We start from the raw sequence: 27,983 nt of genomic DNA, 5'->3' as shown, positions 1-27,983 counted from the left end.
TGGTGAGCAGTTGAAATTGACAGACCTGTAGTAAAAAAAAAAAAAAAAAAAAAAAAAAAAAAAAAAAAAAAGTGTGTGCTCCAAGTGAGCACTTGTTTCAGAGTTAATGCCAGGTTGACTTGTACAGTTGGGAAGTGACAGGGGCCATCCATCAGCTTCTTCCCTCCATCCCTGCACTCACGCAGAGGTCTGAGCAGGAGAGGGTGGGAAGAAAGATGTGCTTGAGCAAAGCTCTGCCAGCAGAGACATATATATAATAGCACAGAGAAAAGCAGTTTCAGAAAAAGATCTGATTTTTAACAGCTTCTTCCAAATCCATAGTGTAGCACTTTCATCATCATAACCCTGAAGACAAACTCATGCTGTAAATTGTTAATTAATTTTTATTTACTTTTTAAGACATGCCTGTTAAGCATTGATTACCTTTTCTTTAAGCTACTGATTAATTGTACTATTAAACCTAATTTTCCCTATGTTCCCTGTAGCTCTGTATACATACATACATATATATATATATATATGTATATGTGTATATATATATATATAGTATAAAAATCTTTTAAGTTAGAATACTGGAGCAAATTCTTCCCGAGAAATACTGCTTGTGAAATACAAAGCTATTGTCACTGTCACACTTGCTTAATAAATATATTAATTTCACAGTAATTAATTATCAGGGATGGTGATTATATAACAATAAATAATGTGCCCTATGTCTTCTGCCTTAACTCCCCTTTAAAGCTGTGCAAATGCAAAAAATTACCAATATAAATCTGAATGTTCCATTTTTAACTAAACTTTGCTAACTCCAAAATAATTTAAAATATCATTCTTCTCTCTGTCATTCATCCTAACATTAATTTCCATCCCCAAAGATCTCATCGGCAACCACATCTATCCACCTATGAAAAGACTGAAAAACAACTGTTCATTTTGCTTTCCTTCTTTGATCTTTTTTTTTTTAATCCTTACTTATAATCCCATAGCATGACCAATTTATATCACAGAAAGATACAGACAAACTTCATACATTGCTTCTTTCAAGATGTGTCTTAAGCTGTGGAAAATAAGCAGAGGCCTACTAACTTTTTAAGTAGGAGATGTTTACAAAAAATAATGTCTGTATCAGATCTATAGAGGCAGGAATCACCCTCCAGGGACTGTTGCTCCAATACGCTTCTCTGCTGGCCTTCTGCCACTGGCAGTATGGATTCCTCAGTAAATGCTTCTTCTGGCAGAGATCTCTGTAATTGCTTCACAGAAGTAATGGAGTAGATACCACAAGAGTTAATTCTACATCAAGCTGTATTAGCTACTGATAGGATTTTTGAGAGGACTGAAAAGGAAATGAGATAACAAAATGACTCATACCATTATTTCTTGCTTGGAGATCCTTCCTTCAGTGCAGGAGACAAAAGCTTTCTATGAGATTCAAAGAATGAAAAAGGAAGGACCAGCCTGGTTCAGCTTCTGAAAGGGTGTAGCATATTTGACATACATAAATGGAAGGCTGGGTTCTTTCAAGCTGGGAAAATATTTGAGGCTATGTGCATGAACTGAAGACAATAGGTGGAGGTATTGACATAGCATATATTTGCATTGCATACTGCAAAATAAGCTCATGCATACCTACATGCACCTCCAAGCAAATGTGATATTGTTCTCCCCATACCTAAAAGCCATAAAAAAAAATAACTTCAGTAGTATTAACCAATCCACCCTCTCAATAGAGTAATTATCAAAAATTCCTCTTAGTGCTCAAAGGTATTTTCTCCTACGTTGCTGAAGAGAAGTAATGGTGGCACCAAAAGATTATTTTTCCCCTTCTCCTGCATGGTGAGTTCTCAAAATGGTCTATGCTGTCAAAGTAGAGACACAAACCTTGGCTATCCTAGAATAATCTACTGGAAACTGAACACTGATTGAGCGTTCCAGGAAGGACAATGAGGAAAAGAGAAAGAAAAGAAAAAAAAAAAAAGAGGAGAAAAAAAAAAGAAAGAAATGGCAACTCAACATTTGGTGAATCTGTTGTAGTGAGAGTGAACAGGGTGCTCAGCATCAGGTAGCTAGTACCAAGAAGCGAGGTTTGGGGAAATAGTTTTGGAGGGTCAGAATGGTTACACAGTACGCAGTAAGAAAAGGGACACTGGCAGTGACATGAACTTGAGATGTGTAACAGGGTGCAAATGCCTTTGATGCAGTATGAGTCTTATTTAACTTTTTAAAAAACATTTACTTCATTCTCTACTGAATGTCTCATTCCCAAACAGTGAAACATTTAGCAGCTACTTCTCATAAATGTCAATTGAATCTGTACTAGTGGTGTTGCTCAAACTGCATTTTTAAAAATAAACTGCAAGCAGTAAATGTGCTTTTTAAATTCCCAGTGTTATGTAAAAAGGCATGGTATTTTTAGCTTTACAAAATATCAGTTGTCATCTTCTCACTCTGTCCCTGTGGTATATTAGAGATGGGGAACGAGGAACTTTCAGAAAGTGAAGGTATTAGCTCTTTACAAGGAAGGGATTTCCTGCAATACTGTTATGCAAATCTTAATAAAAACATACAGCAAAGTCACAACAAAGAAGGTACTTCTTATTTTAAAAGCCAGCATTTCTGTCCTCACTACCAAATTGTTATGTCTGGAATAACAATAGTATAATGTATCCAGAAGCAAAATATCAACCAGAACTGTTCACTCATGCTGACAGAATGGCCCTCACTTTCAAAAAATTATCCAGAAAATAGTCTCTGACATGTAACACTGAGCACGCAGCTGCTGTGAGTAAGCACTGGCACATCAACATTGACTAAAACTGGTTTTGGAACCAAGTCAGGCCTACTGCTGTTTTTAGGAGATCAGAATAAATCTACCTGCTTTACTATGCTGTATGAGATCTTAAAGGATCTAAAATGATTGCCTTTGTGCTGATTTGGGGGTGACCTTTTGTTTCCTGTGTTTCAAGACTTCTGAGGTCTAATGTTCTCACCTGCTGACAAGCTCCTTAATAAAGCACACATGGACCTTGCTTCTTGCTGTGTTCTCTACTGAAATTTGAAGAACAGGATCTTTGCAGCTATAGAAGAGTCCAGTGATTTGCTGATACTATCTGATGGTTCCTGTAGGGAGGCATCCCCTACCAGAAGCAGACCAGGAAAGGACAGCATCTTGTTCACCACCTCACCTTAGAGTATATGGACTCATATGTATCAGCACTGGGCAAAGACCCTGTGATTTCCATAGACAGAAAAGTGCAGGAAAGACAATAGCCACCATTCTGGGCAGTATTACGTCCAACTGATAACACTTCCACTTCTCATAAATATCAAGGAGTGCTGCATTAGAACAGTGTGATCTTAGCCAGTGCTAAAGAAGGCTTCCTTTAACACTGCTGTGTCTTTATGCTGGCAGACAATAATGTATTATTTTTTCTTAATCCTCGTTGATTCTGTGGCTGACCAACAGCTGCAATTAGGTAGTGTTGCATGAATCACTTATGTTTTAATACTTACAAGTACTTTCTGTGGTGGCTTGTCATTATCCAGCATCTTTAATTTTCAGCCAGTTCTGTCTTGAGCATGCTTTAAGATAACTAAGTAGTTTTAAACAGAAACAAGACACCTATTGATTCAATACATGTTTTTTATTCACAGTATTGTACTGTGATCAGCCATCACTATGTTTCAAAAAGCTTCTCCATTCTCACATTTTCAAATTTAGTAGGCCCATCCTCATACAGTAAAGCCCTGGAACAAAAAGTTCAGTTGATGCAGAAGTATTTCTTCTGCATTTTGGGGGACATTAGCTTTTCACTGTTCCCACAGATTGTTGCTCTTCCTTTTAATCTCCCCAAAGGTGCAGTTGGATTCAACATGCAGTAAGAGCATTCATCATACTTTCATGTTTATTACTACTTCTTCATTTTACTATTAGCGAGATAAAAGAGTTGAAACAATTGTATATGAGAAAAGTTATGGTCTCGTCGTTTCTCCAATAAATTATTGATAGGTTTAGGAAAGTGGAATTCTTAAGACACTGGGCAACAAGTATGTAACTTGAAGCTTCGCTCCTTGGTTGGAGGTGAATGAATTGGAGAATAGCAATTTTTGAGTAAAGAGCAGACAAAAATGGAGGCTCTAGGACTCCAGTAAAGATCAGTCAAAGAACAAAGCAAGAGGATGCAGCATGTCTTCTCATCAGCATATGCTGAAAGACTAAATGAATTCTGAGACCAATAGAATTGTTCTAGCTTCAGAACCAAGTCAGGAACCTAAAAATACGTAACATGAAAGAGTAAAAAAGTTTCTATGTTTTATTGTCCCTCTAACCTTGACTGCAAGCTAAACTCATCAATTTAAATTTAGGCTTTTGGCACACAAGATCTGATATCTGTCTGCAATAATATCATGTTTGAGAAGTTACGGGCAATGAAAAGCATCAACTAGACCGAAACTTTGTCCATGTTTTCCAAAGCATTATTCCTCTCAGTACTGATTAGTACTCTGTACCCTTCTCTGTCCTCTTAGTCAAGAAGACTAATTTGCGGTATGTACTTTCATCCCTATGGAATGCCTCCTTTTGAAATTTATGAAGGGATGGATATAGTATTTTTAATATACGTTAAAATTTGTATCTCCATGGAGATTTCCTCTTTCTCGAGTCAGAAAAAGACATTTTGGAGAAAGTATGCTATCCTGGTGTATTCTGCTTTGCTCCCCAAAGTAAGTGGACAACCATAACTGAGAGAGCTCCATCCCTTTCAAGGTCTTACATTTGACAATACTGTGGCTATGTCATCATGCACTGCCTGCAATTGTTTGGATATCATATGTGGCTTTTGCACTGTACTGCACCCTTGTAAAAATCCATAATCTTTGCTGTACTACTTCATAAATCTGTTCTCAATATAAGCATATACTTTCTTTTATCAAATCTCATTTTTGTTTTATATTATTTAACTAGAGGCGTAATGACCACCTTGGCGGGACACAGTCTTGGTGAGCATGGACATCAAGGGCAAACAAACAGGAGACCAAGAAGTTTCTTTGAATGAGGTTGAATACTATGTATCAAGATGTTGGGAAGAAAGACCATGTTTCCCTGGGTGGGAGGCCCAGGACAAGCAACTGATCGGAAGGAATAAATGCGTAAATATAACATTTATTTCTTTTGGCAGCAATAAGTCCAATATTGTCTCTGGAACATCAGTCACACTGCAAAAAGTAGTTTGATAGTGGTTTTCTCATAATCTGAAGCACTTAGCAGCCTGATGAGATTCTACTGGCTCAATTTCACAAGCATATTTCACTACATGCTGCTCCCTACTTTTAACCATCACTGCTGGAGACATGACCTAGCACTCAAGAATCCCAGGAAAGAGTATATTTCCATACGAAGCTTGAACACTGATGGTCTCCATGTAGATTTCAACTGGCCAAACACATTACCTAAAGCTGTTTACAAGGAACTGAAGTATTTTGGGTAAAGGTTCCAAGCAACTTGTTTCATAAGCCATGGATGCAAAGAGCCACAAGGTTTGACAAGTATGTAGGACATGCTCATCTTTTTGACCTTAATGAAGGTAAATGGAGAATGCCTTAACTGAAGGAAATATGTCTCCAGAAATGTACATCCGCCACTGACTTCATTAATGCTGTCCCTCAAGCCCTTGTCCGAAGTATTTTCCACTATCTGGTGACAGATAGGGATAGTTTCGTTAGTAGAGGAAAAACCCTCCACATTGGTGTAAAATGGGTAGTCAACCAAACCAGAAAATAGGCTACGCCTCTATTATCCCAGCACACCTTTGGAGAACTGCATATGCAAATTGTCAATGACTTAGTAATCATAGAATCACAGAATGGCCTGGGTTGAAAAGGACCATAATGATCACCTAGTTTCAACCCACCTGCTCTATGCAGGGTTGCCAACCAGTAGACCAGGCTGCTCAGAGACACATCCAGTCTGGCCTTGAATGCCTCCAGGGATGGGGCATCCACAGCCTCCTTGGGCAACCTGTTCCAGTGTGTCACCAACCTCTGTGTAAAAAATCTCCTCCTAATACCTAACCTAAACCTCCTCCGTCTCAGTTTAAAACCATTCCCCCTTGTCTTATCATTATCCACCCTCACAAACAGCCATTCCCCCTCCTGTTTATAAGCTCCCTTCAAGTACTGGAAGGCCACAATTAGGTCTCCCCAGAGCCTTCTCTTCTCAAGTTAAACAAGCCCCATGCCTTCAACCTTTCCTCGTAGGAGAGGTGCTCCAGCCCTCTGATCATCTCAGTGGCCCTCCTTTGGATTTGTTCCAATAGCTTCATGTCTTTCTTGTGCTGAGGGCCCCAAGCCTGGATGCAGTACTGCAGATGGGGCCTCACAAGAGCTGAGTAGAGGGGAACAATCACCTCCCTCTTCCTGCTGGCCACCCCTTTTTTAATGCCCAGAACAGTTGGCCTTCTGGGCTGCAGGCACACACTGCTGGCTCATGTCCAGCTTCTTGTCCACCAGGACCCCCAAGTCCTTCTCCACAGGGCTGCTCTCAAGGAGATCTTCGCCCAGTTTGTATAAATACCTGGGATTGTCCTGACCCAAGTGCAGCACCCTGCACTTGGCCTTATTGAACCTCATTAGGTTTTCATGGGCCCACTTCTCCAGCCTGTCCGGGTCCCTCTGGATGGCTTCCCTTCCTTCCAATATATTGACTGCACCGCTCAGCTTGGTGTCATCTGCAAACTTGCTGAGTGTGCACTCAATGCCATCATCTATGTCACTGATGAAGATGTTGAAGAGCACTAACCCCAAGACCAACCCTGGAGGGAAAATACTTGTGATCGGCCTCCACCCAGATCACAACCCTTTGGCTTCATCCAGCCAGCCAATTCCTTCTCCATCAAACACTCCATCCTTCAAATCCATACCACTCCATTTTAGAGAGAAGGATGTGGTGAGGGACCACATCAAAGGCTTTGCAGAAGTCCAGGTAGATGACATCCTTCATCCCTTCCCTGTCCACCAATGCTGTCACTCTATCATAGAAGGCCATCAGATTGGTCAGGCAAGATCTTCCCTTGATGAAGACATGCTGGCTGTCACGGATCACCTCTTTGTCTTGTATATGCTTTAACTTAGCTCCTAGGAGGATCTGCTCCATCTTCCCACGCACAGAGGGTGAGGAGGTCTTGGACTTGTTCCATTGTTACAGGGGGACGGAATTCACTCCCCACACTTCACCTAGAGTTTCAGGGTCCTGGCAGGCATGGCAAGCCTGACCACCTGTGAAGACTGAGGAAAAGCACTCATTGAGTACCTCAGCTTTTTCTATGTCTGAGAAGCCAGCTCCCCATTACCCTTCATCAAAGGGGAAACAATCTCCTTTGCCAGTCTCCTCCTGCCCATGTACCTGTAGAACTCCTTCTTGTTATCTATCACAACCCTTGCCAAGTTCAGCTCCATCTGTGCCTTGGCTTTCCTAATCTATCTCTACACATGCGGACAACAGCCGTGTATTCCTCCCAGGCTACACAATTCTGCTTTCACTTCCAGTACGTTTCCCTCTTTTCCCTCAGTTTAAGCTGCAGGTCCTTGCTCAGCCATGTCGGTCGCCTGCCTCCCCTGCTTGACTTCTGCTGGAGGATGGAGAGCCGTTGCACTCAGAAGGGTGTCCTTAGAAGAGCTGCAGCTCTGTTCTGTACCCATGCATGGGACAGCGTCCCAGAGGATCCCACTTAGCAATTCCTTGAGCAGCTGCAATTTTGCTCTGCTGAAGCTCAGGGTCCTGACTCTGCTTTTTGCCAGGCCTGTATTCCTCCAGATCACAAACTCCACCAGGTCACTACAGCCCAGGCTGCCTCCAATCTTAACCTCTCTAATGCTCTCCTCCACATTGGTGAGCACCCAGTAGGGCTCCATCTCAGGTCAGTCCGTCTAATACCTGGACCAGGAATTTATCCCCAACAGACTCCAGGAATCTCCTGGATTGTCTGCCACCGCTGTGCCGCTATCCCAGCAGATATCTAGGTGGTTGAAACCCCCCATCAGGAGAAGAGCCCATGAGCATGACACCTCCTGCAGCTGAAGCAAGAAGGGGCAGACCCCAGTCACTAGACATCCTTTCCTGGACTGATCCATTATTTTAACCCACAAGCTCTCGACCTGATCGTGGCTGTTTCTCAAGACACAGCTCTTCGCTACCTATCCACTTCCTAACATAGAGGGCAACTCTGCCACCCCTCCTACCCTGCCTATCCCTTCTGGAAAGCCTGTAGCTCTCAATCAGAGTATTCCAATTGTGAGATTCATCCCACCATGTTTCTGTGATAGCAATTAGGTCATACTTTCCCAGTTGCACCACGGTTTCTAACTCCTCCTGTTTATTTCCCATGCTGCATAGATTGGTACAGAAGCACTTCAGCTTGACTATTGGCCTCGTTGCCTTCTTGGAAGTGCCCTCCCTAATACCTTCAGAACAAGTCTGGGGTTTTCCTCTACCACCTCCCAAGGTGATAGCGTTCCCACGCTCTTCTCTGTCACTCAGTACATCCTCTTCCACTGCCATATCTAGTTTAAAGCCCATCTAACCTGCCCAGCCAGCTCACTGTGTGATGGGTCTGAGTGGCATATTGGGCCCTTGGTTCCCCTCAAAAGGGAGTCCCCTATGACGGCAACCCTTCTTTTTTTCCTAATTGATGTTGTAGTGACACGAGGAGAATCTGACTAGCCCTGGACAAACTCTCCTGCAGGGATGGACCTTCACCTACATTAACATCCCCCTGTCCCTCCAACTTCAGAGCCTCATACCTGTTATGTAAGGGCACCTGGGAAGATGGAACAGGCTGAGAGACATTCCATTTGCTACCCCAAAGAGGGACTTGTTTCCATCCCTCGCTGTCCTTGAGGTGACCCCCTCCCATCTGACTGTGAGAGGACAGATGGTCCCCCACTGCCTGAAGAGCATCTCCCCCATGCCCTTCCTGTAGGGATGGAAGAGTGTGACTCCACCCATCAGTCTCCTTCCCACAATCCCAGATGCTTCTCAGCCTTTCTACTTCCTCCTTTAGCTCCATCACTAGGCTGAGCACATCATCCATCTGCTCACACCACACACAGGTGGTATCCCTGCTGCCCTCCTGTAGCAGTCACAGTGCCAGGCATTCTCCACAGTCTGAGACCTGAACTGCTGCACGGACATACATACTTTCAAGTCTCCACGTCCTTTTTAGCAGCAGCTCCCCACTGTGTGGAGACCATGATTGCATATCAGTGAGCCAAGAGAGCAACGACCTGTTACGTGAGCCGTTAAGCCTCCTCCAATACGGCAAGGTGCCCTGCCCTGCCCTGCCTGCTCGCCCTGCCTGTGTGAACTTGTATAATGAGGTTAAACTTTTTGAGAACCTCTTCAGCCTATCTACAAAGTGCTGGCAATGGTGGCTTCTTACTGCTGATATCCTGTTCCCCACAGGCAGTGGCTCTCCTTGTAGCACTTGACCGCATTTTTAGGCAAAGAATGAACTTAGCACACCTCTTCAGTAACATCTGTCACACTTTTACATTTTCAACTTACTGAAAATCATAGCTTTAAGGTCAGCTACCTCCAATAAATGACCACTTTCCGCAGACTCCCAGCTGCTGCTAGACAAACAGTGGCACTATTGCAAGGCCCTGCTAATTATCCTGGCAACCCCAGGAAATAGTCAAAGATTTTTGTCTGGTTTGTAATTATCCTGTTATTTATACTGGCAGTAAATTAACTACCAAACATGCTGGTAACAAGTACTAGTTCCATTTATCTTGCTTTTGGAAAGCAAGGTCTTAAGGAGGCTGCACCACATCAAAGCTGTACAAAGATTGTGTTTTACTGTGCAGTTTGTAGTCAGCATTTGGCTTATTTGTTTCCAGAAGCAGACTATTGGACTATATGCCTATATTGTCTATTTTGTTTATCACTTTTCTCTAGAGCCCTGATTCTTTAATCATCTACAGTCTGTATGCACTAGTTTTTGCTAAGACTCCAATCTGGTTTGAAACAATTACTTATTTTTGTGAGGCTCAAAAGAGAGAGTAGTTTGCTTCAGTATCCACTTCCTACAGATAATAAAGGTATGGACTATATCAGACTTCATTCTTCGTGACCAGAACAACACATCTTTGTGGTCATGCCACAAAAAGACAAAGCTAGCAGTCTCCAAAGGCCACTCTGTTTACTTGGCTTCTTCAGTTCTTGAGTGTGAAAATAATGGCACTTGGGTAGAGACGGTGACCAGGATCCTGTTTCGTGATAATATTACTGAGACTGTAATAGATAGACTGTGAGAGACAGCACCTCTGTCCCTGGAGCACTGAGCTGCACCAGCTACTGTGGGAAAGCTACCAGAGGACTTCTACTGTATGACATATGAGGTTCAGTATGAACTAAGGGAGCTGAAGATCTGATTTTGCCTCTTATTTTCGCTATGCCTACAGGACTACACAGTGTAACAAAGAAGAAAGGAGACTTCTACAGCAATTAGGATGGAAAGAGGCTTGTACCACACACGTGAAAAGTAGGCTCTTTAATTAGCAGAGAGGCACATCTGTTTCTTTGACAGTTAGTTCTGACAAGCACTATTTGCACAAAACAACTGAATACATCTCAACTTTTCTTGCTGGTGGCAAGTAGTAGGGCATCAGGCTGTGGAAACTGCAAGGGTATAGCTGCTTTCCAAAGCAGAACAGATTTTGGCAGACATCCACATCTAGCCACATCCATAGGCATGTCGCAATTACTCATCTGTGTTTCAGCTGTGTTCTCTAGGCCTTGGCTGACTGGTTGGGATTTTCCAGAGTCACAGAACAGCTCATCCTCCACTAAAGGTAAGAGATACTCACTGAGCTAGCCTGTTTGCTCCTCAGGAGCCAGGTCCTGCTGCAGTGAGCAGATGTGGGAGAGCAGTGTGAGAGAGAGGACACGTGCCTGTGAACAAGCCCCACGAGCCATGGCAATGCTGCCCTGTCAAGAAGAGGAGAGGCAGCTATTCATCAGGAAAACTTGGAGTGAGGAGACAAGGAAACAGAAGTGAGACTGATAATATCTGCCATATTTCTGTTCAGGAAAGACCTGCCAGCCCTGTTAGAAATGTTGCTTCTCCCTAAAATAGACCCCAGGTCTCTGCTCCCCTGGCCACTAAGATGGCCTGTGACACATTGGTATGCCCATGGTCATACCACAGAGCTGCTTCACTCCCTCTTTCTTGTATACATCTGCATTGCCTCACTAAAGCGTTTCCTGCCAGAACAAGAGGATTTTGTTGTTGTTCTTTACAGATTATACTCTTTCTAATGCTTTAATTAGGAACATTAATTTTTTTGTGTGTGTGATTAGAACGGCCTTTTGAAGTATGTACATATGTGTGTATAATGCAATACTTTTATAAGTTAATTTGAGGATGTAAAAATAATCACAGCGTGGCTGAGGCTGGCAGGGCCCTCTGGGTCCATCTGGCCCAAGCCCTGCTCCAGCAGGGACACCCACAGCAGGTGCCCAGGCCCACCTTCAGGTGCCGTCTGGAGATCTCCAAGGAGGAGAGCCCACAGCCTCTCTGGGCAACCTGTGCCAGTTCTCCATCATCTGCACAGCACAGAAGTGTTCAGAGGGAGCCTCCTTTGTCCCATTGTGTGCACACTGCCTCATGTCTTGCTACAGGACATCACTGAAAAGAGCCTGGCTGTGTCCTCTGGGCACCCCTCCCTTCAGGTATTTATATATGTTGGTAAGATCCCCCAGTCCCCCTCTTTTCCAGGCTCCAGGTCTCAGCCTCTCCTCACAGGAGAGATGCTCCAGGCCCTTAATCATCTTGGTGGCCCTACACTGGACTCGTTCTAGTCAATCCATACCTGTCTTATCCTGAGGAGCCCAAAAATATATTCAGCACTCCAGGTGCAGTCTAACCATCACTGAGTAGAGGGGACAGATTGCCTCCTTGACCCGCTGGTGATATTTTGTTTAATGCAGCCAAGAGTACTATTAGCTTTTTTAGCAGGAAGGGCACACTATTGGCTTATTCACTTGGTTTCTACTCAGATTTCCAGGTCCTTTTCTGCAAAAGGGTGGCCCCCAGAAAGTATTGGTGCTATGTGTTGTTTCTCCACAGGTGCAGGACTCAGCACTTCTTGTTGAATTTCATGAGATTCCTGTCAACCCATTTCTCCAGCCTGTCGAGGTCCCTCTGGACGGCAGTGTGGTGTTCTGATGAAACCAACCACTCCCCTCAGTTTCATGTCTTCTGTGAATTTACTGCAGGTGCATGACGATCATCCAAATTGATGAAGATGTTCAATAGGACTAGATCTTGTACTGATCCCTGTGGTACTCTGAAAATTACTGGCATTCAATTAGACTTTGTGCCTCCGACCACTGCCCCCTAGGCCCAGCCATTCAGTCAGTTTTCAAATCCATTTCACTGTCTGCTCATCTATCCCAAACATCAAAAGGTTTTCTATGAGGATCTTATGGGGGCAGTGTCAATTACACTTCTCAGAAATCACTGAAGTTCTCCATAGCTGTTGAATGAGCCCCTTCAAAGAAGACAGACAGTCTGCTTTGCATAGCAGACTTGGTTTTAAAGGGAAAAATCAGAGATGCACTATCTATCTTTCCTGGGCAGTTTGTTGTTTAGGGACTTCTCCAAAAGAATTCATGACCTTTGCAAATAACTTTGTAAATTCCTGACTGCGTGCCAGTTTCACAGATGCATGAGGATGATTAGGCTTATAAAGACTGTAGCCTCTGCAGTCTCCAACTTGAAACTACTTTTCCATCAGGACAGTGAGGCCTGGCAACTGCCCCTCCCCTTTCTGCAAATTGAGGCAGCTTGCTTCAGCAGGACAGTGATTTCTATATGGTTTAGTAGTTTATCTGATCCAATGCCACGGCAGATGTCAGCCTTCATCAGATCTAAGCATTTACATGGAGAATTGTCATGCACTGCACAGGAGGGAGTGAGTCAGGAGCATGCTAACAGCCTATGCTTTGAGAGCACAGTGGATCCCCCAAGAGCTCTTGGGGGATGCATTCATGCACCAGTCGGTACGCAAGCAGCCAACCTGCTGCAGGTGGCCCTGCCCTAGACAGTGTGGACCTAACATCGTCTGAACCTCTTGGCCTGGGGACAAAATTGGACCCATTATTTATTCTCAATTTTTCTGTTCCCACAGACAGCATTTAAATAAGAAAGTGTATACAGGTTAAGCTGATGAGTAGCACCTTAGAATAAATTAAAAAAAAAAAAAAGTAATTAGACTAAACAAAGCTACATGATTAAAGAAGTAACAGAGATGCAAGACAGGTATGAGTCAGGGCTTTTCATTGGTTACAAAAACATGGACTTTTAAGTAGCACTAATAATGAATGACTAATTCATGCCAAGATAAAACGGCACTACTAGATCTCTTAGTATAGATGAAAATTACACAGATTAAGATATTTTACATTATTAACATAGTTAATCATTTTGTCCAGCATCCAAATAGCTTTCCTTTAGCTATGCAGTTATCTGGAACCCTATTGAATTTAGGTAAGATTTTCTTCCCCAAAGGTTTAATTTCCTATTGGTGATCTTGGAAAGAATCCTTTTTGCATTCAAGAACTTATGTTTTCTTAATTTTATTTTTATTTTATAGCCACCTAGTCACTGCCAGCATACTCCTAATTTCAGTGCAGTACATGAATTTGTCACATCACCTCTGTATTGCATTCATCTTTACTTACTCATTGTATTTTGCAACTTGATTGCCCATAAGGATTCTTTATGTTTTTCTCCATGAAAACTTAGTCTCTCTGAGGTGTGTTCATTCAACTTCAGGAATTTCTAAGCTTTGGTTTGACAGACAGCACTGGGCCTTGCTTACATCCACAGATCTCAAAGAAGGAGCCAGCCAGAACTGCATAGTCTAAATCCCTCCATCATCTGCTTTGTAGTCAGCTGTCATTCCACCCAACATGTGTGGAGCAGTAGATTTTACACCACAGTACACTCCAAAATACCAGATCACTATTTCCATGGCATGGGACAGCCAAAGGGATTCAAGAAGAGGACTACTGCTTATTCCAGAAAACACAAGAAGATCAAGCCCATGTCCTCTGGCACAACAAGCCAAGTATACCTGCTGATCTATATCTGTTCCCAGGCAGCTAAAATCTTATTCAGGAATAATATTCTGCTCCTAGTAAGGGGATTGACTGCTGCTGTGTGCATCTCAAGGTACTAATTTTAGTTTGCAGCGGAAAAATGTCTGCTCCTCCAAGCAAAGAACTGCATGAAGAAAGGTTATTAGCACAAAGAGATTTTTTTTTTTAATCCACAAAATCAGATTAAAGTTTTTCTCTATTTATTCTGACATACTCTGATTTGAGAACTCTGTCTTTCACATCCCCAATCAACTAAACAATTATCTGTTTCATATCTGTTTCTCCATTGTGAGAAGTAACATAAAACATCTAAGATGGACTCCTTTTTTTATTTTCATTTTCCTAGAGCTGATCTTTTTAACATCACCAGATTGGTGAGACAATCAAATGTACAAGCATCTGGATTTATGTGGATGTAACCAGAAATGATGAGAGAGTAGAATTTTTTCATATTCTCTCAGCACTTTTTAAATCTCAGTCTGAGACATTCTTTGTTTTCTTTGGAGTCAGGGCTAGCAGTGGGAACAGTGGTATAGTACTCTGAGGTCATGCTGATTGTGTGAGGTGCACTGCCGTGTACCAGAACTTCATTACTTTTTACTTCTGAACTGACATCTTTCCCTGAACAAAAAGGAAAAGGACTGTCAGCACTAGAAAAGCGACAGTTTTAGAAGACCCGGCACAGTACAGATAAACCTTCCTTAAACTACACAATTATTTTGTGCATTAATTACAGTAGTTAGTGGGACTGATTACATGCCTAGAAAAGTGGCATTATAATAATATTTAGCACTTATGTGAGAATTATACATTCTTAAGCACTCAACAGCTGTAGGCCAGCAGTTCAACAGCTGCAGCTATGGAAGCAGTGAGATGCTATGACAGACATATGGACAAATAGATAGGTAGGGGGGTGGCATTTTCAGTTGTGTTGAACTGGAAAACCTTAGAGTGCCATTCTTCTTCCAGCTGTATCATAAAATGCACTACCTCTTTGTGGCAAACCTGCTTATAAAATTAATTTGTTTATGCTGGATTTCGTAAGCCTTGTTGAACCTCTCCGTGCAGCTCTCTGATGGGAGTATATTGCAGTAATGTACGCTGGGAATCTAATTGGCATGGCTCATGGCTTGCTCAGCCACCTGCAAATGAATTACCGGTGCTGGAAGGTACCTTTGTAGGTGTCTAAGAAGCAGAAAAGCTCCAGATCTCGAGAGCATCACCAAATACAGTAATTCTAATTGGAGGGGCATTAACCCCAATATTAAGGCTGAATTCTGAAGACAACATTTAATAATGGCACAAAGCACAAGGAACACTGTCTTCATTGACACTCCTCTTTCCTAAGAGGCTTAGAAGCAAGGAGAATTAAAAGATTACAGTTGAAAACTACACACTCTGCTGTACTGGGCCAGGTATCGAGCAGGACCAAGCCCTGGCCAGTGCTGGGCCAAAAACAAAGCCCATGTGCAGCACAGACCATACAACAAGGCAATTCAAACAGCCGGTCTTTGATATAAAAGTTTAGTATCTGCTTCGCAGGCAACGCAAGAAGAACAAACCCCACTTCTGCACTGAAGAATCATGGGATGCGTGCTTTAATTTCTGGAACACAGGGGCAGCGCCTCAGCAGAGCCGCAGAACTTCTCCCTCGGCTCCAGCACGGCGCCGGGCAGCGCGGGCAGAGGCAGCCCCGGGGCTGAAGGAAGGAGGGAGAGAGCTGCAGGGCGGAGTGGGGCGCGGGGAGGGCGGGATGGAGCCGGCCCGGGCCGCGGGCCCCAGCAGGCGGCAGGATAAGGGTAGGGCAGCGCGGAAGAACGCTTCTTGGTCGCGATCGCCGACAGGAAAGCCCCTGTGAGCCCCTCTTCGTGAGGCTGGGGGCGGGGAGCGCGCCAGATGTCAGCCCGGGGCTCCCGCCGCAGCCCAAGCCAGCCCGTCCTCCTCGGGCGCTCCTTCCCCCCTTACCTCATTGCTACATTCCCCAGCGAGTGAGCTCAGCTGTTCGCACAGCCTCTCTCCTTTTATGGTCAAACAACTTTGCCTGGGCGAGGCTTTTCCGAGAGTTGGTCGGAAGCGCCGGGACTCAGCAGCTCCCCCCTTCATTTCTGTTGCCTCTCCCGGCGGGCACGCCGAGGCAGCCCCAGGCCCCGGCCCAGCAGCCCCCCCGGCTCTCGCTCCGGGGCGGTGGTTCCCTTTCTCTCTCCCCCCGAGGTGAGTCTCTCGGCTTCGGTCGGCAGCGCCGTGCTCGGAGGAACGCGGTCCTTTTGGCGCTGCCGGGCGGCGGCTGCCCTGTGGAAACGCCTCCTGGACTGAGGGGTTCGTTTAGGTCATGATTTATCTATTTGCTTGTTTGGGTGGGGATGCTCTTCTGCCGGAGAGCGGCTCCGTTCTGAGAGTGCGAATGCAGTGAGTTTTCCCCGCTGCTGGTGCAATGGAGTCGGCTGGAGCTCCTGTACGGCTCGAGCAGGGGGAGAGGGAGAAGGGGGTGTTGCCTCGGTCGGGACAAGCTCTCTTTTGTGTATGCATGGATGAGCGAGACACCTAGGGAGTCTTTTTCCAGATGTGCTCAAGAGAACAATCTGAGGCTCTTTGTGCATGAAATTTGTTTAATAGATGAGCTTCTGTCTCTCTGGGAGTACCTTGAGAAAGTGACGGTGCAACTGCTTGCAAATTCGTAGAATTTCCTAACGTTTTAAATATGTTTGCATAGCTTCTTGGAGTTCTTTTCCCTCTGCACAGGGAGGAGGAGGCAAGGCCAACATATGAAGAAAAAGCTCGCAGCTCCCTTCCCCCATCCTGCTTTTCTGCAGGCTCTGCCTTCTGGCTTGTGGAGCTGGTAGGACTTTGCTCTGTGAAAATTTGCAGTTTGGGGGCAGGTGGGGAGAACTTTCTGGAATCAACGTGTATGAGAATGTGAAAAGAAGCATGACTCCTACATCTTGTTTGCTTTACAGTCCATGTTGGGTTGTTTTGGGGTTTTTTTTTTTTGCTGTGGCTCTCATTCTGCTCCCTCCCCCCTTCATCTAAAGGGAAGTTGGCAAATAGGAGAAATACAGATGCAGTGTGTCAGACCACAGTGTTGAAACAGCTTTTACTGTGTGCCCCAAGACAAACTGCTTTCTTTCTACCAACTGAGGTGGCAAATGGCATTCTGCTCTTTCCCTCTGTGTTCTTTCTTTTTCACTGCCCAGGGAAGGGAGCTTGGCTCCTGAAAGTTGTTTTGAGGCCAAAGAACTGAGAACCATGTGCATGTCTAACAGCTGGCAGACCTGTCACAGAACCTCTGGGAGGTGACCTTGCTGCTGAGGGGGATGCTGCTTGGTCCTAAGTTCCTTGCTCTGCAAGTGTGTGAGGCAACAGTATTCTCACTGCATCTTTTGGAGGATGTCTTTCTTCACAGGTCCACCTGAGTCATCTAACTACTGTTATCAGCAGGCAGAAAACCTCTCACCTCAGGGACACGTGAGGAGTTGAGATTAGATCTGCTGGTTTGACACTCCCTCTTCCAATTGCTTTTACAAACAGTGCCACAGGACTAGTGTTCCTGATAGGGTTCAGATGATACTGACAGCAGTGTGGAGCAGCGGGGACACAGCAAGGCCAGCCTTCCTCAGCCCGTCTGGTCTGTGTGGGGGCAGACAGATAAACAGAAGTGAGGATGAGCAGGGGCAGCTGCTGGATGTAGACAGCTCTGAGAAGAAAGGGCCTTAAATGTGACACTGCATACTGGGAAATGGGCTGCTTTAAGTTCAGTGAGATAGCAGCTGCTGACAGTGATACCAGCACATTTTATGAAGTGGAGGATGTCTCACTGCTGGCTGACCTCAGTCTGAACAGCCATTAGAAATTACTCTCTGACTGTGGTGTTCTGCTTCTAAGAGCCTATTCTTTTAGGACTATAGCAGGAGATTGTAACAAAACAGTGGAGCACAAGACAGTGTAAGTGCCTCTATCAGCAAAAGCCTCTAAAAAAGTGCTCGGAGGTCTCTGACAAATTCAGTAGCTCTGTAGAAGCTGTAGACTGGGTAGAGTTCATCAGTCCCTTCTGACTTGCTGGCTCCCAACAGTGTGAGGGATCAGCAACAGACGTTGCTGATTGCTTTTCTGCCTTGGCCCTTTCCCATGTAGGACCATATGGGGCATGCTCTGCTCAACTCTTTGTCTGCAGCTCACTGTTTTTTGAGGAGCCGAGAGCTGTTTGTCAAAGTGCATGCAACCTGTCAAGCCTGTGCAAAGGAAAAAAAGAGCAGAAGCATAACCTTACTGTTTGTCTGTGTTATTGTGTGTTTGTAAACTGTTACAAGGTCCATCTTACCAGGTAGAACTGAACCACAGCAGCACGTAGAACTGAGCATGTAGCTCTCACCAGCAGCCATGGGTGAATTAGTGGTGGGTGGAAGTTGGTGACACCAAGGCTGTCCTAGCAGCTATCACTGAGAGCTATCTGCAAGCAGAGTGGAAGGGCACTGGTCTGAAACATGGGCGTAGAGCCCTGGGCTGGCAGCAGTGCTGTTGGGCTGGGGTGTTAGAACTGTAGGCGTGCCAGGGTTGCAACAAAGCATCTGACTTTGAGGAGATTTTTAGCACAGATGAGATTTCTGACCTGAATTCCAGGGCTGAAGGAATGCTGGAAATGTGGCCCTCGGGTTCCTGAAACAGCTGGCTTGGTGGGGCTAGCCTGTGCTTATTCAGATTTGGTGACAGAAAGGAGAGAGGACGGGAGGGGCTGTCACGGCTGCATGTAGCAATGCTCAGCCTGCTCTCAGAACAAAGCTGAGTTGTTTGGGCATCCCGTATGTGGCAGGGCTGCAGCTGCACTGCCTGCTGCTGTGTGTGTGACCTGAGCTCAGGTCTGAGGGAGTCGCCTTGGAGGTGCTGAGTCGCATGGCCCCAGAGATGCTGCCCTGAGCCCTTGGAACTGCTTCCTGGTGGAGGCGGAGCAGGCGGCTTGCTCAGCCAGTGAGGGTCAGGGGATGCTCCTTCACCGGCAGTGACAGGAAGAGGGAGAAAGCAGAGGGCCTTGCCGGGGAATGGGGCACCAAGAACCCCTCACCTGACCCGTTGTTTCTGCCTCTGCCTGCACACAAGGGTCTGGAGGTAAAGTGGGTGGGATGAGAGATGCAGGGGTGTGCTGGGGACTGAGGGAGCATTACTGGGGTGTCACAGGCTGAGGACAAGAGGAAACAGATGACGTTATCGGGTAAGTGGGGCAGAGGAAATGATTCCAGTCATGGAAGAGGGATGTGGGGATTGCTGTGCTGGGTGAAGATGCTTGCACTGGTCGTCGGCTCCTTCCTGCATTGTGTGTGGAGGGGTCTCGAGCAGCAGGGAGCTTAGTTTTCTCTGTGGCAGCACATGGCTGACAAGAAACCCCTTTGTGATCAGCACTGTGCTGAGCTGAGCTAAGGCTTATTCAGGCTGCCTTTAGTTGCCATTCCTCCTTCTTCCTTGCTTATTCTCAAAGTGTTCTACGCTCTGCTTTGGCTCCTTGGCCTTTGCCCAGGCACAAGCTCCTGTATCTCTCCATTGTATATTCCTTTCTATTAATTCCCACTCTGGCCCAAGTCTGATTTCATATCACTTTCCTCTCTCTTCTCTCCTGCCAGCAGCCAAAAAGATGGCTTCTCCAGGTACCCCAGGGACCCGTATGACGACCACAGTCAGTATCAACATTTCCACACCGTCCTTTTACAACCCACAGAAGAAGTTTGCACCTGTGGTTGCCCCTAAACCCAAGGTGAATCCTTTCAAGACTGGGGGTCCATCAGAGTCATCGCTGCCACAGCCTCCTGGAGCTGGCGCCCAGCGTGCCCAGATGGGGAGAGTGGGGGAGATCCCCATATCTGTGACGGCAGAAGGTAGGTGAAGAGGGGTGTGGCAGATGTGGATATGCTTCTCAATTCTCAGAATGCGAGGTCTGTAACTGGGTTAAATATGAGAATCACTGCAAATGAAGTATACTGTTACTGTAGGTGCTTGCAAGTTTCTGAGTAAGATAAAAGGATTGTAAAGTGATCTCAAATTATGTGGCATCTCAGTTAGGAAAGGAGTTAGGAAAGCAATCCTGCACTGCACTTAGATTTTAGTAAAGCTGGAGGAATGCAGTGTTTTTTCATGATATTCCCTGCTTGTATAATTGAGTAACTGCAGTAGTATTCTGGCCAGCAAGTCGAAGAGCAAGTATATTGCAGGAATGTTCACCCTGATGGTGGTGCATCACACTGTTCTTTTTCTTACCAATTCATCTTAACTTGAGTTGGTTGTCTCCAATTATAGAGACCCTTCTTGTGGACTCATCTTTAGCAACAAAGATTGCAGTTTCAAAGGAAGTAGAAATAATTGCATGAAAAGAAAAGGAAGCTAACAAAAACAGGAAATGAGATTTGTATAACTGAGTTTTATACTTTCTGCTAGTGGTTTGGGTTGAGTGTGTTTTCCTGTGTAGACTGACTTCTTACTTTAGTGTGTGGCTTTCTTTTTTTTTTCTTTTTTTTTTTTCCTTTTTCTCCTATGGGTGTTATTTGTTTTTGTTGGTTTTGGTGGTTGGTTGTTTTTCTTCTAAGGAGCAGAAGGTTCCTGTGTAACGCTGGTGTATCCTGTACTAACTCAGTGGGCAGCTGATCTAATGGTAGTAAGGCTGATCCTGCACTCAGAGGCAAATGACTAAATCATTTTTTCCATTTCATGAGTCACAGTGGCCCCAGGGTGTCGGTGCCTCTGTCTTGTAGAATTGCACCACCTAACTGGTGACCTTTTGCTTATACATTGTTGGCTGGAATCTTGAGTCTGTCATCCAAGGTCTTATCATAGTTTTTATGCTTTTTTGCTAAAGTTCTGTGGATTAGGAGTGTGTGTGTAGGTTGCATCAAACTGACGGAAATATATTAGCTCAACTACAAAAGCAAACAAACAGATGTTAAAAATTGTTTTTCAGAATATAGTAACAAGAGAATGGGGTATTAGTTGTTCCACTTGCACACTTCTTTCCCTGTAAAGCTTCTTTTGGAGGAACAGGCTTGATGGAGATTAGCAGAACTGTTTGGCTTAAGCTGTCATGTTGCCAGTGGGTAAGGGCTGCTAGCAAAGCTGTACTAGCAAGGCAGATGAATGACTGAAACTCAGTTTTGACTCAGTCAAGAGAGGTATGCATATGATTTGATTATTCCCCGATACATCTCTTTGATCATTCTCTCCCTTTTCTGTACACTCCCCAGAGGAGTGATACTATAACTTAAACCCATAGCAATTGGTCTCTCTGTTTTAAATGGCAGGATGGCTAAGTTGAAATCACTGTTGTAATGTTATATTTAATATTGGTCATGCAGGAAACTTCTTTGTGTAAATAATTCCTAAAGCAGGCTCTTAGTGCATCTTTTTGAAGCACTGCAACAGTAGAGCAGGGTTTTGCTTCTGCCTTATTCTTTTAAATAAACCAAAAAAAAAGAAAAAAAAGCTCATGCAAACTTGATCTTACTCCCAAACTATAATTTCAAAGAAAAAATACCGGCTTTGTATTACCTTTTTTACTCTCCAAAAGCAGAACAAGAAGACTTGGAAGAGGTACTGCATACCAGGGCAGTTTATGCATTCCACTGCCTAATAAGATTTCAGCTTTCATTTTTTAAAAACATTCAGTTCATCTCCTTTAGTTTACAGATGAGAAATCCTAATAAAGCCTGTGGAAAACAGCTACGTATAAAGATTAGACAACTTGATAACTGCTGTGGAAGTAATACATGGAGCAGCAGGAGTAAGACACTTGATCTTTAACCCTGCTGCTGGTTGGGACTAACTGGAAAGAGGAGGGGATGTTTAATATAACCAGAGAAAGGGATGTAGAATTTATACCTGCTTGTCTTTGTTGTTGTTTTGTGCTTGGATGATGAGATATCTTTCTCGCATAAAGGATGAAAGGAAAGAGCATCTTGTTTGACCTGTGTTGTAATAGACATCTTTTGCCTTTTCTACATGCAAGGGCACAGCGAAAGAGAAGGAGTGAGTAAAAACATTAGGACATGTTTCTCAGTTACCCAGTGAATTTCTAGTGACTAATGCAGTAGCTTATATGATGGCAAGTAGTTTGGACAAGGTGAAGGCAATCCTGTGGTGTTCAGTTGTCCTTGATGGATACTGGGGAGCACCTTCCTTCAAGGCACCTTGTGGGGTTTGTAACTGGCTAGGAGTGAGAAATGATCGAGCTCTGCTCTTGTTTTCATTGTTCTTCATAGAGCTGCCACTGCCACCTCCTCCCCCACCTGGAGAGGATCTAAGTTTCTCCTCAAACTGTGCTTTTCCTCCACCCCCACCACCCTTTGAAGAGCCTTTTCCACCAGCCCCAGATGAAGCTTTTCCTTCTCCTCCTCCACCTCCTCCACCAATGTTTGATGAAGGACCTGCCCCACAGGTGAGTGAGGTCAAGGGAAGTATAATTTCTTTTGATACTTTGATCTGGGACAACTTCTCAGTGCTCTCTGAATTCAACAGCAGGAAGCTCAGAGATCTGGGAAAACAGTACCAGTTTGGTTAGCACCTTAGTGTCTGCACTGTCCTTTCCTATAAGATGCTGTAGAAGTTCAGCAAATATAAATGCAAAATCCTGCACTAGGGATGGGACCACGCCATCCACCACATAAGTTATGGTCAACTGGCTAGGAAGCAGCTCTGCAATTGAAGGACCTTGGGATCCTGATGGACAGTGAGTTGAATGTGAGCCAGTAATGCACCCTTGTGGCAGTAAAGGCTAACCACATACTGAGCTGTATTAGTCTTTAGGACAGGGGAAATGATTATCCCTCTGTCTTCAGTGTTATCAAGGCTGCATCTTAGAGCAGCCAACTGGATTTTGCAGTTTGGTCCCATGTTGTAGTAAACCCGGACGAATACTGAACTAGTAGTAGTCCAGTAAAGTGTCACAGCAGTCCCTGGGGGATGGAGCATGTGGTATGAAGGCTGCATTTATTCAGCTGGCAGAAGAGGAGCAAGGTCAAAGGTTGGGATCTAAATGATGTTTGCAATACAGAAAGGAGGAGAGAAGACAGATGCATCTTACAGGGTTACAGCAAGAGAACAAGAGACAAAGCACACAACTTGCAGCAAGGTAAATTCCTGTTGGACAGAAGAAAAACCTGTTCACCTCCAAGAATGTCTCAGCACTAGAACAGATGCCCGCAGAAGCTGGGGAATCTGCATGTTTGAGGATGTTCAGAAATCACCTGATCAAGGCCCTGAATGACCTGGTCTAGCTTGGGAGTCAGCCATGCAGTGAGTAGGGTATTGGACTGCAGGCCTCCAGCTGTCTCTTCTTACCTGAATCTTTCTGTTAGTCTTACTGGGCTGTTTGTTTTACCACTTGTGTTAGATTTTGGAGACTTTGTCCTTGGAGACTGTTTCCTGTTGGTCCTCATTAGCTTTCTACCTGCTCAGAACCAAGAGCAGATCCCAGGTGTAAAAATCTGCTGTTGTAGGGGATACACCCACTTCCCTGGCTGCTCCTGTAATGTGCTCTGATCCCTCTTTCCATGGATGGTGGTATAGGTGCGTGGCAAGATGAACAGCATTGATCTTGAGATTGACTCACTGTCCTTAATGTTGGAAGACATGGAGAAGAATGACCCCTTCAAATCCCGGGTGAGCTGTCTAGAATGTCACAGATGGAAAAAAGAGATGACTGGTTTGCTGAACTGAGGTAGTGAGAAGGATACTACTGAAGATTAAAATGTCTGGATAAATCATAGCAAGAAACCTACCTGAAGAACCAGAAAGCACAGATTATTTATCTTTTCAAGATTATTAACTATGTAGTAATGCAGGGACTCTTATCATTGCGGGCCTGGGATACCTACTTCCCTATTCCTGTAAACAGTATATTTTTCTCTTGTAGTTTGTTGATAACTGCCTGGTTCTCTGTTTCTTCCCTTTACAGATACCTCCAGGATCCACAGGTTCTCTGGAGAAACCCTTGGCCCCAAAAGCTCATGTGGAAATCTCATCTGCACCCAGAGATCCGACACCTCCTTTTCCTTCCAAGTTCACTCCAAAGCCAAGTGGTAGCTTATCTTCCAAGCCCCTTGGATTGGATTCAACTCCTGCCCCAGCTCCATGGGCAGCTCCACAGCAGCGCAAGGAGCCCCTAGCATCAGTCCCTCCACCCTCTTCTCTCCCATCTCAGCCTACTGCTAAATTCATACCACCCTCTGTTGCCAGCTCTCCTGGATCCAAACCAGGTGCCACTGTTCCCATGGCTCCTTCAAACTCTACAAGATATCCTACCTCCCTTCAGACTCAGTTCACTGCCCCTTCACCCTCAGGTCCCTTGTCTCGGCCTGCGCCTCCCAATTTCACCCATGCTCAGCAGTGGGAAAGACCTCAGGTGCAGGAGAAACCTGCTCCCACTGAGCAATCTGCTGCTGCAAAAGACATGGTAAGGGTCGGAGTTGTGTCTCTGGGCAGGTATGGCATCACTGAGGGGTTGAGTTGGAGGATGAGGAGGGAGGGTCTGTCCCAAGCTCAGGGATGTAGTTCAAGTAGTTGCTCACTTGGCACCTTTTGTTATGTTATTGAGAAGCAGAGGTAGGAACAGTGCTGGAGAGGGACAGAACTTCATGTAAAGGTGGGGAAAAAAGCAAGCATCGTGGATGGCACATTGTTCCCTTGAATAGAGAAAAGATGTAAAGTTGAGAGAAGCAAGTTTATGACTGACAGAGTGGGAATGAGTCTGTGTATATGCATCCTTTGGGACTGACTGTTTTCTCTTCTGCAGCATAGACCCAGTGCAAATCCACCTAAGGGAAACTCTCCTCTGACCATGAAGGAGGTAGAAGAGCTGGAGCTGTTGACTCAGAAACTAATGAAGGATATGGACCATCCACCTCCAGTAGAAGCTGCTACTTCTGGTGTGTTCTTTTAGTGAACAGCAGCAGGACTGAGACTGTGGGGGGTTTTTATATCTCCTAATCCCTTTCTACTCTTGTTGGCAGAGCTCTGTGGCTTCTGTCGGAAGCCCCTGTCACGGACCCAGCCAGCTGTGAGAGCTCTGGACTGCCTTTTCCATGTAGAGTGCTTCACCTGCTTCAAGTGTGAGAAGCAGCTGCAGGGGCAGCAGTTCTACAATGTGGATGAAAAGCCCTTCTGTGAGGACTGCTATGCCGTGAGTAACTGGGACAAAAGCTGCTGCAGAGGGCTGAGCTTGCTGTGGCTGTTCTCTCCTGCTTTCCCTTCCCCCTTTCCATTTCACCTGTCTGATGTAGTCTCCTGGGGATGGAGGTTTAGATTAATGTTGTCTTACTTGTTTCTTTTGTGTTTAGGGAACCCTGGAAAAGTGCAGTGTCTGCAAACAGACCATTACAGACCGGATGCTGAAGGCCACTGGTAACTCATACCATCCTCAGTGCTTCACCTGTGTGATGTGCCATACTCCTCTGGAGGGAGCCTCCTTCATAGTGGACCAGGCCAACCAGCCTCACTGTGTGGATGACTACCACAGGTATGGAGGGAGAACATGCATGTGGTATCCTAAAGCAGGCAGATTCCCTCACATCTGTTTAGTTTGCTGCAAAATGGACTTGGGTTACTCACAGTGAAGTTTAAAAGTGGGTCAGCAATGCACTGTGTTAAAACTAAGGTCTTTTCCCTCTTTTTGTGTGACTTGTGCCTCTGCTTCTGTGTGATGGTGAGAGACCTGCAGTGGTCAAGAGCTCTGCTGTATTTGTGTGTTGCAGGAAGTATGCTCCACGCTGCTCAGTATGTAGTGAACCTATCATGCCAGAGCCTGGGAAAGATGAGACAGTGCGTGTGGTGGCACTGGAGAAAAACTTCCACATGAAATGTTACAAGTGTGAGGTAACCCTGTTGGCCCCACTCCTCTCATTTGCATCATCACTAAGCATCTTCTGAACTTTCCTTTCTTGACCAAACACTGATGCTGTCTTATGATTTGAAAGCATGTTGAGCAAGGTTTGGAATCACAGAATATCCCAAGTTGGAAGGGACCCACAAGGATTGCCAAATCCAACTCCTGGTTCTACCCAGGACTACCCAAATTTCAAACCATGTGACTAAGGGCATTGTCTAAATGCTTCCTGAATTGCAGCAAGTTGGTGCTATGGCCATTGCCCTGGGGAGCTTGTTTCAGTCCCTGACCACCCTCTTGGTGAAGAACAAAAAAAAAAAAGGTTAGATATTCACAGATCACAGGTTCATGAGCAAGGACTTTGCAAACATGTAGTCCTGTCAAAGCCCTAATATAGCAGCTGTGTCTGCCAGGAGAACTTACAGGGTTCACAGAGGAGACTGCTCACCTGCTCAAAATAGTTTCTCCAATTACCATAGTCACAGAAAGAGTAGTGGGCTGTGAGCCATTGTTCTGACCCAATAGGACTGCTTACATCCTTGTCTCTGTCATCCTGGCCGTTGGCTGTCATTGAGCTATCCCTCTTCTTATTATTCCGTTTAGGACTGTGGGAGGCCATTATCTATTGAGGCTGATGAAAACGGCTGCTTTCCACTGGATGGGCACGTTCTATGTATGAAATGTCACACTGTTCGTGCTAAAACAGCGTGCTGAGGAGTTTGGAGTGAGCATACCCTCAAGACCCCTGCACTCAGTACTCTTTCCTTCCCCACCACTGTTCTATCCCTCTGCCTGACAAGGCAGATTGCTACCAGTGAAGACTCTGCCAGCGCAGTTGGTTACCCATGTAGGATTCGCCTCTTGTAGACTTCACTATGAGCACCCACTAAAAAAGGACCTCTTCTCCCACTGCCACTTCCTGGCCGTACTGTATTCCAGGCTGAGGACTGTGACTGAGATGAGTGCAAAATCTCTGTTTCCTCAAGACAAGAAGAAGGACCAAATCTCCACCATTGCCTGGTGGAAGTAGCAAGAATGACCCAGTGGCAGCTGCTGAGAAAAGGCTGAGCATTCTTCTGCTCCATGAAGCCAAGAAATGATTTCACATCATAAGGTGGAAGCTGCCTTCATCTCAGCACTGCTTCTGTCATAGGTTTTCCCATGCCACCTCATTATCAGGATGTCTTCCCCTAATGCCTTCATCACTTCTGGGTAAGAGTGTGGAAGCAGAGTGTACTGGGAGCTTCTCTTCTAGTTGCTGGAAAAAGCTAACCTACTATAGCTTTTCTGCTTCTAATGGATTTTATTGGCTAACTGCCCTGTCAATTTTTCTTCTTCCCTAGCCAGATTAAACTGGCAGTGTTTGGAATCCTACTCTACTCCTGAGTTTGGACAGTTTAATTTTTTTTCTCTCTCTAAAATGAATTGCTTCCCAGTGTGGTTTCTGGACAGTCAGGGTGGGCAAGAATAACAAAACAGTCCAAAGAATGGCTGTCATAAGCATATAGTGAGGAAGTGCCTCAGTGAGAGGATGAGGACTCAGCACACTAGGAGCTCTCAGTGTTCCACCAACAGTTTTTTCACAGCTGTCAGTAGGAGCTACAATGTCACTGCAGTGTACTGTCTGAGTCTGTGTTACTGCACTGAGCCTCACTCCCTATACTAGAAACTCTTAAGACAGGGCAAACCTTTTGAATAAGTATGCTGTCCGACCACTGTTTGCATCCAATAAAATTGTGAGTTTTTTTTCCATTAATATGCCTCTGCTGTATTTGTTTAACAAACCGTAAGAGGTGATGTCTTAGGCAGTAGAGAATACATTGTTGCTGTTCCACCCAGCTTCCTAGAGATGGTCAGACTCTGAAAATGGCCTCTCTCCATGGCCCTTCTCTCTCCACATATTGGTTTCCTTTTCAAGTTGTTTAGTTTTAGACTTCCTCTCATTTAAAGCAATAGAACACCATATTTCAGTAG

General features: G+C 45.0%; 1 protein-coding gene and 1 long non-coding RNA gene across 5 annotated transcripts; one reads left to right on the top strand and one right to left on the bottom strand.

Moving 5' to 3' along the window:
- Positions 1-23: 23 nt before the first annotated feature.
- Positions 24-16,264, bottom strand: LOC146545436 (uncharacterized). The gene is made up of 2 exons (XR_014886402.1): positions 16,127-16,264; positions 24-16,035 (listed from the first exon to the last, which is right to left on the bottom strand). It is a non-coding gene; the product is annotated as an uncharacterized LOC146545436 (long non-coding RNA).
- On the top strand, positions 16,210-27,765 carry ZYX (zyxin). Of its 4 annotated transcripts, none has more exons than XM_085235805.1 (10): positions 16,210-16,372; positions 19,768-20,019; positions 22,390-22,565; positions 23,696-23,788; positions 24,084-24,581; positions 24,921-25,053; positions 25,138-25,307; positions 25,465-25,643; positions 25,879-25,999; positions 26,613-27,765. In XM_085235805.1, the coding sequence occupies exons 2-10, from the start codon at positions 19,779-19,781 to the stop codon at positions 26,721-26,723; spliced, it is 1,722 nt and encodes a 573-aa protein (XP_085091931.1). In that variant the 5' UTR covers positions 16,210-16,372; positions 19,768-19,778; the 3' UTR covers positions 26,724-27,765. The 4 variants fall into 4 exon arrangements, with proteins under 4 accessions (XP_085091931.1, XP_010716009.1, XP_031411556.1 ...); XM_031555696.2 differs by having other exon boundaries at positions 16,234-16,372; positions 19,771-20,019; XM_010717707.4 differs by lacking the exon at positions 23,696-23,788.
- The last annotated feature ends 218 nt before the right edge of the window (positions 27,766-27,983 follow it).

This window comes from Meleagris gallopavo, chromosome 1 (assembly GCF_905368555.1).
Source record: "Meleagris gallopavo chromosome 1, MGAL_WU_HG_1.1, whole genome shotgun sequence".
Classification (NCBI taxonomy): domain Eukaryota; kingdom Metazoa; phylum Chordata; class Aves; order Galliformes; family Phasianidae; genus Meleagris; species Meleagris gallopavo.
This window is presented reverse-complemented; position numbering and strand designations above follow the sequence as displayed.